The 13,304-nt window shown below is 41.6% G+C and overlaps 1 protein-coding gene across 3 annotated transcripts in view; it reads left to right on the forward strand.

Moving 5' to 3' along the window:
* Positions 1 to 13,304, forward strand: part of KIF13A (kinesin family member 13A) — a 113,638-nt gene that overhangs the window by 31,431 nt on the left and 68,903 nt on the right. For all 3 annotated transcript variants that reach the window (XM_032180872.1, XM_032180870.1, XM_032180871.1), the window contains exon 3: positions 9,697 to 9,709. In XM_032180872.1, the coding sequence (XP_032036763.1) occupies positions 9,697 to 9,709 (13 nt within the window). The remainder of the gene's footprint in view (positions 1 to 9,696; positions 9,710 to 13,304) is intronic.

Below are 13,304 nucleotides of genomic sequence, written 5' to 3' on the forward strand. Positions count from 1 at the left end.
ATCGAGAACTGCTTCTTATACTTCATCCCAAACTTTACTTCTCACTTACACTCTAGCACTGTTTGTTTTCAAACAAATTGCAATTTTTATAGGACAGAGGCCAGCTCTTCTGTGTATATTGTAAAAAAAAAAAAAAAAAAAAAAAGAAGTGTAGCATAACAAAACAAACACAAATTGTATGCTATGCCCCTCTGCAGAGTTTGACTGGTGCTTCAATTGCTAGCGTTTAGCTGTGCACTGATTTTCTGCCGAGGCACTTGAAAGCTGGCTCTGTATTTCCTTTATTTCACCGACAGTTTCTAGGTAAACCAGCAGAATGTCAGCTTTGTTTCAAACCATTTGTTATATTTCTGACTTGCACTTGCAAACCTGCTTTTATAGCAGTCCTTTGAGTTTGTGCTTTATGCCTTCCATCCCTTACTGAGTTTTATTTCTGCTTGTTGTCTCAGCCTTTCATTTGTGCTGGAGCTATACAGAACTATCACTTTCTTAGTAATGGCCCTGACCTTCTTCTGAGTACTAAAGAAAATAGAGACTAAGTGAAAATCCCTTTATCTGCCAGAGCAAACTAAACATTGCCACAGCGGTTTGAAAGTAGTACTGACCGAGCTTGTTAACTGATAGCCAGTGGGTGAAACCTGGATGCCTGGCGCTGCCTGATAACATCACCTGATGGGAACGACGGATAATACTCTTCACAGCAAACATACTCTTATCTTTTTGCAGATATGAAGAAGTTATGGGCATACAAACCAGACATGAAACCCGACTGAATACTACTGGGCTGCTGCAGATTTTAGATTTTGGGCTGTAAACTTATTTCTCGGAAACGTGTATTTAAGTTGGTGTCTGGAACACATCGTGTAGAGATTCTCAGAGATGTTTTTTTTAATTACTTTAAAAAGTAATGATGTTATTAACACAGGTCTGGGATGACTGTAGGGGATTAAAGATTCCTAATGACAAGCATTGCAGAGCATCTCTGATACTGATGTTCATGCTCTTCTACACCACTATCTTAAATAACATAACATAACATAAAAAACAGCATTATTCACAGGATGATTAGGGTTAGGAGGGACCTCTGAAGGTCACCTGTTCCAACCCCATGCTCAAGCAGGGCCACCTCGAGCGGGTTGCCCAGGACCATGCCAATTTAAGCATATAAAACCAGGCTTATGCACTGGCATGAATTCAACCATTTAGGATTCAGTAAGATCCAGAAAAAGAATTTGCTTAACACTGAGTACAAATATCAGGCTATTAAGGTCATGCAGTCATAAGATGATGTTTTTATAACCCCGAAAAAGGTTAGGCTCGTCATTGCTCCAGGGCTAAATGTTTCCTATTTTGTTGCACACAAGAAGTGTGTGCTTTATTTTTCAATTGAGGAAAGTTGAAGGGTCTTGTGTATTTTTTCACAGGTAACAGGGAGGGAAGCAGTAGTCGTAGTGGTTACACGAAGTCTGGAGTGTGCTTTGCTCTTGTCATTTCTGTCTTATTGTTGCACATGAGCGAGGAGGTGACAGTCATTGCTTTCCAGTGCATATTGTTGTGTGCTTGGAGTAATGCCTGCTTGAGAGGTCTTGCCTCTGATGGAAAGAAGGAAATGTTTGTGGCTCAAGGTAAGGTGACGTTTATAGGAATTGCCACAAATTTCCAGGTCACTGGGGGATTGGGGTTGCTGTTAAATTTTGTCAGTCTCACCTCCTGTGTTGCGTAGGGCATTAGCTTGTGTTCTCTGACAAGGGGTTAAGCTCGGTAAGTAATTTGTGTAGCAGAAGGGCATCTAACCTCTCTCTGAAGCCCTCAGGTGGAAAATCCGTCTTAGCAGTTGCCAGCCTTTCTCTGCTGGAAATTCTCAGAGTCCAGAAATGTGTTCAGGTTGGGCCTTCCTCTGCTAGGTTCAATAACTTCGTGCTTGGTGCCTTCCCTGGGTGAAGCTGTCTCGGCAGCTGTCCTGTTTCTGTTAGCTAATGAACATGGAGCACGTATTGTGAAGATTTCTGTTGGCTTTTGGGTAACTTTTGTGGTTCATTTCATGACACGCTAGGTCCCTAGAGCTAACTAGAATATTCCTGAAAGGAATTTAAAGGAAGCAGTGAATAAAAAATTCACTTGTCTGGGTGCTATACAAGGATAAAGTCTCCTGGCGTTGGTTCTGCAATGTTTTACCCACCACAACAAACTTTTTCCATCCTATGCTACTCTTTCTCTGCATCCACTTTCTGGCAAATGGGAGCTCTTGTTAACATTGTCTGTTAAAGCAAATGGTGTGTGGGGTTGCAGCCTGCTGATGCAGACTTTCTTCTGTAAAATCTTGCTGGTAAAGTGGTGGAAATTGTTGTGCTAGTGTGTAATGTCATCAAAACTGCGGAAAGTTTTAATTTCACATACAAATTAATGAACGTTTTCTATCTGATTGGTTCGTGTAATATTCATGATACTGAAAAAGCATGCTAGGATGAAATGAAAATAGTAATTTGTGATTTTTGATGAGTTTCAAAAAGAGTTTTTTTTTTCTATACTACAGTGATATTTAAAGAATGCTAACATACATTTGCCCAGCTGTGTGAAAGGATGGAGTGTCATGCCCAATTAGCATCTCTTTTGAAATCTCATTAGTAACATAAATTAGATGAAATGTGAATGCTGATTTTCCCTGGAGTGATTATGGAATGTGACAGCGAAACTTGTGGGTTCTTCCTTCTTGTCCAGGCTGAACAAACGCTCAGGACTGTTGCTCGAGCATCTTCAGGAATGTCTCAGTTACATCCTTCTCCCGTTTGACTCACCTTGCAGCAAGACCAGGGATTTTCTTTTCCGTTTACTGAGGAAAATAAGCTCTCACCCTGTTAATGCCAATGGTTTAATTCTTCTCAGCACATTGTCTTTTCACTAGCTGAGAGATCTTACGGCTTGGTCTTCATCAGCCGAGTTGCTAATTGCTGTTCGTATCTTCATAGCAAATTACGGAGCTTGAGTTTTGAGCAGGCTGTTGCTACCAAAGTGGAAGTTAATTTACAATACGCTGCGTTGCTCAGCAAGTTTCCTTCACGTGCCTTTGAAGATGATTTGTCTTGTAATAAGTGCTGGGCGTCGTGATTAATAGCAGTGCGTTTTTCCAAACAGCTCGAGCTGTGCCTGCAGAAGGGCTCTACCTTCAGCACAGCCTGGTGTGCTGCTGGGTCGGGCAGGCAGCGCTTCAGAAGGAGTTTCTGCGGAGCGGTAACATTGAAAGGGAACGTTTTCCATTGATGGTGGAGAGTTAAGAGGCCATTAATTGCTGGGAGTAGCTACCCCAGGTGGCTGGTTGGTTGGGTGTGATGGTCTCATAGACTTTGTGCATGGAGTCGAAATGCCAGTTATTGCACGGGGTGTTTTTCTCCTCGCGAGCGCTAGAAATAGAGGCAACCAATTAAGAATAATGGGTGCCTAATAAATGCCCCAGTAATTTTATTAATGCTGCTAGAATGTATTTCCACATACTTCACAGAAACATAGTGTGTTTGCCCAGACAAGTTTCATTATATTCATCATCAGTCATTACAAACTGGTCTGAAAGCTGATAGCTCTCGGGTTCTGAGAACGGATTTTATTCCTCTCCCTCTTTTACTCATCCCACCAAGTCTGATTAGTTAGTAAAAATCTCCTGATTTGGGTTCTTTTGCATTCAGTTTTGTTGAAAAGGGGAGAAAAATAACCAGTTTTAGAGAATCAGTTGTTGGAGCAACTATCATTGATAGGAATCATTGCATCTTGCTTTGCATTTTGGTACGAGGCTACTTTGATGTTACTAAGAACACACCAGTGATTGGTTATATTGTAGTAGGTAGGAGGTTTTTATGAGAATAAATAGTCTTGGATAAGCTTTGATTAGGATTTAAGACTTGTGGAAAAAGATTATTTAACACGATAAATTCTGGATAGGGGGCTCAGCAGTCAGATTTGAGTTTGAGCTCTTTCATAGCAGAGTAGAATGATAATTTTATTGAGACAGTTTTTTCTTTTTCAGTAAAACCAAGTAAATTAACTGAAATGGGATAATATTTTTATTCTTTTAATTCAAAAAAGTTTGTTTTATGTTGGAGAGCAGGAGAGTGGACAGAGAATTTTCCTTAGTGAACCCTCTACCAAAGTGGTTGATCAATCTTTCTGCATATATTTGGGTCGTGGCTGTTCTCTGCAGCCAATTCCTTTTTGCAATGTGACGTGCTGTTGCATGTAGGACAGGTATCGGCCCTTTTTCAGGCTGTCAATAGAAGCTGTTTTCACTTTACCATCGAGTCTTTTATGTAAAGATTAGTACTTGAACTTCACATCAACAAATCACTGGCATTGGAATAATAATGCCTTGGGCGGTAAAAATAGTCAGAACTTGTAGTGAAAGGTAAGTTAGGGATGAGAGGTGTTACAACACAGTTGTCACTTTGTTTTCCATTGCCTTTCACTTATTTTAATGACCTTTTGTCAGTTTCATAACCTGTGCTGTCAGAGAGCAACATATTTTTAGAGTATGCATCTCTGTTTTTGTGGTGTTTCTGATTATGATCAGCGAATATCTTATTAGGCAGGCACTCGGTCAAATTGCTTTACTTGTTAAAGTGTTTTTATTTTGCTGTTCTTCAAAGCATTATTTTGTCTATAGAACAGACCTTTTCTGGGTAGGAGGAATAAACAGGTACATGCACGGTATGTGTTCCTCACCTTATGCAAGAATATAAAACTAGTTACTTGCACATGTATGTGTTCCTACAGTATGTACAGTAACTGTTCTGGGAACCCTCGTGTTGAATCGTGATGCTGGCTTTGTCATTAGCCAGCTCTACAAGAGGAGCCCCAGCCAAGTGCAAAGGTGGAGCCCTGTTCCCTTTCAGGACATTGCCCCGTTTCCTTTGATCCTCTCCTGCTTTTAGAGAACGGAAGGAGGAAATGTGCAAGTAAATCTCCTTTTTCTGCCTTTTTTAAAAAGAAAATGATGTACTGCCTGTGGTTTGCTGTACGTGATCATCGAAGATGTTACAGTGGCAGCCTGCAATCCTTTTGCAGATACAAGCTCTTATTAAGAAGTAGTGTCCATTTATAATAAATGGGCATGCTTTTTAATGTGCTTGGTACCAGGCCTGCAATTAACAGCCTGCAGTGATAAACCATGCCAGTGAAGGGTCCTAGAGCTGCATGATCTTCCTGTGAAGGGTAAGAGAAACCTGATGGACGAAAAACGCTGACAGCCTTTTCTACCTGGGCAAAGAGGGCAGTTACTTTGATCAAATAAAGCAAGGGGCATTTGTTATGAAGATCCTACTACTGGTTCGTTCCCCTGCACTCTGCCTCTGAATCATGCAGACGCACACAGGTGACGGAATATTCTTGGTCTGCATTATTGGCAGTCGGATTTAAGAAGAAGAAAAAAGAAACACAAATGACCACCAGAAATCTCAGAAAATGGTATTCTATTTGCTTTGATCAGATTGTCTTTAGCTTCCAGAGAGGCTGGAGAGGTGCTGAGAGAAAAGATAAGGCTGAAATCGAGGAGGGTAGAAGTGCAAAGCTCCATCCTTGCATGCACATAAAAGCATAACAAGTTTGATAACCTGTTCTGACTTGATGTAGCTGGGAACAGGCAGGCTGTAGGCTCGTAAAAAAGAGCCCATTCATTTCCTGGGACTGCAGAAATCTCAGCAGAATAAACTGCATGTGGGGAGTATGGAGAGGGGAAGTTGTGGAGACTGCGGCTATCAAATGCTGCTAGGGAGGGCTCAGAAAAAAATCTAGAAACATTTTCTTTGTCCATCAAGATGATCTTTTCACCTTGCCAATCTTTATACTTACAGAAGGAAGAAAGGAGACTGTTTTTTTCAACTCATTGTGTAAAAAGCTGAAGGTTTTTCTCCCCCTTTTCTAGCATATTGGTAGTTGCTTGTAATAATTCTGACCAGTTATCCCGAAGAGTACCTTGATGACTATATAGCTACTACATGTAAACACTTAATTATATATTTGGGGAAACAGTGAGTGCTGTGAATGTGCTGTGCTTGCACATGTGACGAGACAAAAAGGTATTTCAGAGTCAGTGCCTTGGATGATGATTTTTGTCGGAGTCAGCGTAGCAGAGCAAGCTGCAAAGCCACGTGGTGGGTTTGTCAGCTACTGTGGATACGACATGTGGTTACTTAACGTAGTTGGTCATTACTGCTTTGTCTTCATTACCTAATAGTGAGAAAGGAAAAGAATCCACAGAATACTTTCCAAAAAATGAAGTAATTATAGCACGATCGTGACCTACTTGGCTTCTTAGCATGGTTGAATTGGAGGTGCACTAGGCTGTGTGGGTGTCATTCCAAGGAATCTAAGACCTGTTTTGCAAAGATGCCTCCCTCCCCTGTCTCCTTCCACGTGGAATTCCTGGTTTGATGCCTATGGGGTCATTTTCAAAGGTACCTCACCCCTACTGAAGATGCTCTCAAGGGGTGGTGGTGAAATCACGTTGTATGGATTGGGGAGGGAGGGGGGCATTCACCAGTTCTTTAAAGTTTTTGGTGTATGAAATGAAGCTTTCTAGAAATTGTTTTTCTCCATCTGGATAAAAATTTGAGGTAGCTACACATTTGAGATCTTGGCATGTGTTTGTCAAGCAGGAGAGGAGAGGCCTGGTACCAGTGCAAAAGACAAAGCCTGAGCAGATTTCTAGGAGCAGACCTCAGCACACCGACTCCTCAGCATAGTTAGAAAATCCACCTGGTGATACTTTACTTACAGCCACGATGGCTTAAGGACAAAGAAGGAAGTTTAATAGCACAGTGGGCTTTGAGGTCATTGAAATTGACTCTTCCTCCGTCTGCGAGAATTTTTCAGGCTCTAGATGGTGATGCCTTTGGTTTCAAGTTCTTGGCATGTCAGAGCAGACAGTCTTCTGTCTGACTGTACATATTGCTCTTTGTCATTTTAAGCAACAATCTGTTACTGTTCAGGCACATTGCAAGGTTAGGCAGCTGTGGTGTTTCCTGGCTGCTCAGCTTCCAGGAGGTTTTGTTGCCACTCGAAAGGTACTCCTGCATGCTGCCATTGGCACCGTGGGTGATTAGACCCTGATGATGAAACATGCAACAAGTCTGGGAAGTCAAAATGTGAATTGCTGTGGCTCTGGGTTCTGCTGTCCCGTCCCCCTCACGCTCTAACACTGAATCACCAGATCTGCATGGTCAGCGTCTGATAAAAAATGCGACAAATTCAGTTGTTTATGAAGCTGAAAGGTTCTGGCCTCTGGGACAGGGAAGAAACCATGGAGCACATCTGAAAAAAATAAAACAAAACCAACTGATGTGGAAAATTGATTGAGGCTAATGCAGGTTTTATAGGACATCTTTAAGCTGCTACAGATGTGATTTCAGTGAAACTGTAAACAGTGCTTTTCTTTTTCTTTCTAGTCTGAGTCCTTTGACTGAAGAAAGGATTTCAGTATCTCCGTCTGAATCGTTGCCAAGACAAGGGTTACAGGGACTCGGTTAGCTGGAATTTCCAAAGAGCTTAAAAAAAAAAAAAAAAAAAAAAAAGATATCCCGTAAAGCAAGATAACCCATTTGTTCCAGAGGCCCTTGCTTGTGCTGCTGCTGGTGAGGCTGGCAGGTGTCCTGGGGAGATGCGATGGGCATCCTGCTTCCACCTGGGGAGCTCTGCGGGCCGCCAGTGCTTTAAGAAGTTGCTGCTGTGCTTCTCTTGGCACAGACAGCAGAGGGAAATGAGAGGAAATTTCCTAAAAGGCTTGCTTAAGGAAAAGCGCTAAGAAATGTATGAAAAAAATTACTTAAATGATGTTCTGCACCCCCTTTCTACCTGGGGCTTGTAATAACATACTCAGAGACACAGCTGGTAAACTTTGTGCTGGCCTTTGCTTTCTTCAACTAATCGGTGTAGTTAGGACCCTACTGAACTGCCACAGCTGTCCATTGGGAATTCCCTAGGAAAGTTCATACCTTCTTGAATTATTTCTCGAGATATGAGTGCGTTTAAAATAAAGGAAAATCATTTTGAAGACTTGTGAGTAACCTGCCTCAGTAGGAACACCTCTTTGATGTAGGAACACAAAGTTCAGGGCTGCTGCTGAGACTTTGCCTAGGGAAGCTGGCCAAGTGGCACTTCCATCACATCTGAAAACCATTTAAATGGAGAAATATTGAAGGTAGAGCTAAAGAGCATTTTCCAACTAGATAACAGCGATTCTGGCAGAAGTCGTGAGGGTAGGGCTGCCTCCGGTGGGTTGGCTCGGAGGCAACGCGTGTTTGCATTACAGCAGCACCCCGTGCCAGCCACGGAGCTTCTGGTTTAGGCAGCCGTGTCATCTGAGGTACGAGCCGAGAGTGGGCAGAAAGGATTGTGTAAGATGTCTTTGTGGACTCGCTTCTCTTACCCTCCTCTTGTGGTCTTGCCCTTCTTTTTGCTGAGCCTCTGTATTGTGGGTTGAGAGGAAAATTGCTCAAGGAGTTATTTTCCACTCCGACTCGGTGGACTTTGTGTGTGTAGCCTGGTGGGTGAAAGCCAGGCTTGGTCCCGCGTGTTTCTGCACTGAGATATCAGCCTCCTGGTATCGTTAAATTTAGTGTAGAGTGCCTGGCCTTGCTGGGTAGGTGGAGACCCTGCATCACTGTCGTTATTTTGGAAACCTCAAACTTGGCTGTGTTTCTTCCCTTCGTTCACATCTGTACACTTCTTCTTCTTGATGTGAAATACAAATGGAAACTTCTGGTGTGCATCACTTCAGGCTTATTTCAATGCATAATTTAAACCTTTAAAGGTTGTAGTTTTCATGAGTGGCCCACATCAGCCTAATTCTCTGCTGCGTTTTTGCCTCTTCTCCAGCACTGGCAGTAGCAAGCACGAGGCTGCACAGTGAGGCACATCAGTGACACAGCTCAACCAATTTCACCAAAAAAAAAACCAACCAAACAGATCTAATTTACTGTGTGACCCCATGGCTGCCAGCATAAGCATAAAGCGTGGAAGGACAAGTTGAAGTACTCTGCACTGGTGTCTTCAGTTTGGTGTTTTCTACCTCTGCTTTATTTCTGCCAGCACCAGTTGGAGTTGTGCATGAAAAGGATAACGGTGCTTTTACTTTGGTTTCTTGTGCTCCCTGCAGGCTTTCTGTAGCCTGGGAAAATATAGGTGTTATTTTTCTACACATTTCTATAAACTCAGTAAGAAACAATTGTTTGACCCTTACCTCGGTCTTGGATCTGTAGCACTACTGAAGTCAGTGGGGATTCACAGCCTGGCACCTTTATCTGTCAGTTTACAGACACGGTTTTAGTTTGCAACAAAAGATGGGGTGTGCTTTGACTTCCATGGCAAAGAAAATGGATCTTTGCTTTCTTTCCAGAACTCGGTGATGTTAAATTTTATATCTATACGGAACATTGCATTTTCCTGCCTTTCTTTTTAGTCTGTGGTTGTACTATGACAAAGTAACTTATGATATTTTTGTTAAAAACTTACGGTGTATCACATAAATATCTTCTGATTTCTTCTGATTTGAGTATTCTTAAATACATTACGGATTACAGAAAAGTTGAGATAATAGTAATGAAGTACACTGACTCTGTTTTTCTTTTCTTTTCTTTTTCTTTGCTGCCTTCCGTTTCTGTGAATGGTGTATTTGTGCTTCTCTTCATCGTTGCTGATTTTTTTCCCATCACCTAGAAAACCACCTAAGGTAAGTGTTTTGTCTCTCTTTGCGTTTGGACCTGCTTTAAAAATGTCGAATGCTGCCAAAGTGTCTGGCAAGTTCCTGTAGTATGTGATCGATGTACAGCTTTGATAAAGGAAAACATATTAGAAAACAAACAAAAAAACAAGCCCTCTATTCCTCATACTTCTCAGTTAACTTCATAATTCCAGAAGATTACATTTTAATCCAATTGACATGCAGATTAAGGCACGTGACTTCTTAAAGCTGTGAGCAGGATAAGCCGTGATTTCATTGCATTCTTAAATACCTGTGAAAAAAGAAGTAAGTATTGTGTGAAAAATGTTTTGTTGCTCAAAATTCTGCTTTAAAGTGAATATTGCTTTAAAAGGTGGTAAAGTACATCTAGGAAGAAACAAACTGTTCTTGTTTGTAATTGGCCATCTTCAAGACTTAATAATTTCTGCAAAGTGGCCAGAGAGCACCGGAATTTGTCTAGAAATGATTCTCTGTGTGTAATGCAGGGGAAGGGAAGGAGGATGAGTGTAACGTATCTGCTGGGTTAGAGAAGAAGCCTTACTGGGATGAGAAATACAGTATCAGTACAGGGCTGGTGTCAGTGACAAGGGAAAGGGAGCATGTCAACTACATCTTGTCAACAGATGCAAAACAGCACATTGGTATTTTGCTGCAGCAGTCGAATGATGATCTTGGCCTTTCTGTTTCTGTTGCATGTTCATTTTCATAGCAGAGAGCTGTAGTTACTGTGAATGAGTTTATTTCACATTATTCTCTTTGATTTGTAGATCTTCAAAAAATAGTTTATGTGCAAGTCTGATATGTCTTCTGCAGGTATAGCAGAATATTTTGTAGGCCTTCTGGGAAGCGAAATTGGGGTGGATATCGATCTATCTATCGATGTAGACAACTAATATACGTCTCATGGTTCAGACAGCTATTTTTATGTGTGTGTATGTGTATATGTATATAAATATAAAGTGCGTATAGCTATTTTTCGAGTATTTTTCTAAAGTGTTAGAAGACAACATCATCCAGTAAGTGATGTGTAGTATTCCCATTAGGCAGGGAAACAAAATCTGTTTTAGCATGAATTGAAATAATTGTATAAACCGAACATAATTTAAGGTCACAGCAGGTGTAAGCAACAGTGGAAGTCATTACAATAAATAACACTGATATTTCAGTTTAAAATGCTGTGTGGACTGATTTTTTTTCTTTCTGGAGAGTGATTGAATCCCTTAAAATGATGGACCTGGTTTTTAGTTCCTCTGTTGCTGGTGTTTTAGAGCATTAGCTTAAGTTATCCTATTCTGGATGAAGTTATTCTAGTGCAAAGGAGCTTGACCATTGTATTTAAAAAAAAAAAAAAAAAAAAAAAAAAAAAAAAGCAACACCCCCCCATTTTTTGCTGTAATTTCACAAACTATTTTTTTCAAGAGCCTTTCTTTTCTGTAGTTCCCCATCCGTATTCCATTGTAGGCGGGTAAAGTTGTTCTTTTACATTATGTAAAAGCTTAATTATGGCCTTGAGTTTCTTCCACAAAAACATACCAGCTGCATACTTGTGTATATGTGCCACTTAATTGCTGGGTATCGTCAGATTGTCATTAATATCCCTGAGCTATAATGCTGATGTTTATGGTGATGTGTGAAATGTTTATCAGTTTGAGATGGCAGGTGCTTCTTACCATCAGTAGAAATCATTTTATGAGTGTGTAAAGACATGCTATGAGAGTAGGATGTTTCTTGATTTATACGGCTTTTTGGGTACCCTTCATAATCAATGTTCAAATTAGGATTTTTAAATGAAATTTCCTAAGTGTTGAACTTTAAAAAATAAAAATCTTTAATAAGCTAATTTGTCATTAGTCATGGGTGAATTGTGATGCCAGTCCAGCTCCAGAGCTATGAAGCTGTAAGAGGAAAAGTTACATAAGGATATTAGGGTTTTTGTCTGTTTCTACAACCATCATGTTTCGGCATATTACTGCTCTTGGGCTTTCGGTCTAATGCTGTGACAATTAAAGCAATTTTTCTAAGCTGAGACCTATGAGCTGCGCCCAGTGCTGCCTTAGGATTTTCTGTTTATACTTTTTTATGTGGTAGGTCTTGTGTTTTTTTCATACAGCGGATGCTCAGCAAGCAGTGGCCAACTTCTTTTGGTCAGATGGGAACGACTGTTAAATGTTATCTGTGCGTTTTCAGTGTCGTATAGATATACAGGCAGTGTATGGTAGGGAATATCTTCAGTCTGGGTAATGCACGGCTAAATGCTGAAAGCCCCAGACTCTCTCTAGTCCATACTGAAGATTAGGCTGTAAAAGGACTAATAATGAATGTGAAATTAGACTCCTTTCTGAAGTAATTAAGTCATAATAATAAAAGAAGTAACCCCCCTCAGATAGACTCTGAAGTACAGGTACAAAGAAAGGTGACTTTCCATATTGCCCTCGCTTGAGTTTTGAAGAACTAAAGCTTATTTAAGTCTGTCCCACATCCTTCACTTCCTTTTCTTCCTAAATTATGTTCGTATCATCATCAAGCTCTGTGTTTGCATCCAACTCCTTGTTCTAGTAAATAAACCCAACGCACAGGATGGGAGGTGCAGGGCAGCTACTGCTACTCGTCGTGCAGGCTCCATCCCAAGCGTTAGCTTGGAGCCACCAAACACCACGGACATCCCGCAGGCTCACCTGCAGGATGTCCCAGCAATAAAGAACTCTGCTGCCGATTCTCAGGGGTTGTGTGAGTGCTTCTTTCCCATCCCCCAGCCCCTGTGCGAGAGGAGGCATCCCTTCTGCACAGAGCCTCGAGGAAGAGCACAAGAGAGGACCCAGCTTCCTTGAGGATGCTGTGCTGGGGTGACAGGAGGAGTCCCCAAGGGCCACCACGTGCCTTTAACATGTGTGAAAATAGGCTGAGGGGTGAAAATAGTAGTGTGTAAACAATTATAGGTGGCTAGTTCCTTATATTAGGAGTGAATTTCTATATCTGTGTAATTGGTAACGACTGACACGGAGAAGGCTGAGGTACGCAGCAACTTCCTTGCCTCCATCTGCACTGACAGATGGGCTTCCAAGTATTTCATTTCCCTCAACCCGTAGATGAAGGCTGGGGGAGCAAAGTCCCACCTGCTCTAAGTGAAGAGCAGGTTTGAGTCCACCAGATGAATCTAAAGAGGTACAAGTCTATGGGACCTGATGACATGCATCCCAGGGTCCTGAGGGAACTGGCTGATGCAGTTGCCAAACCTCTCTCCATCATAGCTGAAAAGTCCTGGCAGTCGGGCGATGTCCCTAGTGAATGGAAAAATGGAAACATCATGCCCCTACTCTTCAACAATTAAAACAAAGAATTGAACAAAGAGCACTGCTCTTCAACAATTAAAACAATGAGGAGACATTTCTTCTCAGAAAGAGCAGTCAGGCATTGGAACAGGCTGCCCAGGGAAGTGCTGGAGTCACTGTCCCTGGGGGTGTTCAAGGAAAGGTTGGACGTGGTGCATAGGGACGTGGTTTAGTGGGTGACATTGGTAGGGTAGGATGATGGTTGGAGCAGGTGATCCTGAAGGGCTTTTCCAACCTTATTTTTGCTATTCTTC

The sequence above is a fragment of the Aythya fuligula genome, chromosome 2 (genome assembly GCF_009819795.1).
Source record: "Aythya fuligula isolate bAytFul2 chromosome 2, bAytFul2.pri, whole genome shotgun sequence".
Classification (NCBI taxonomy): Eukaryota; Metazoa; Chordata; class Aves; order Anseriformes; family Anatidae; genus Aythya; species Aythya fuligula.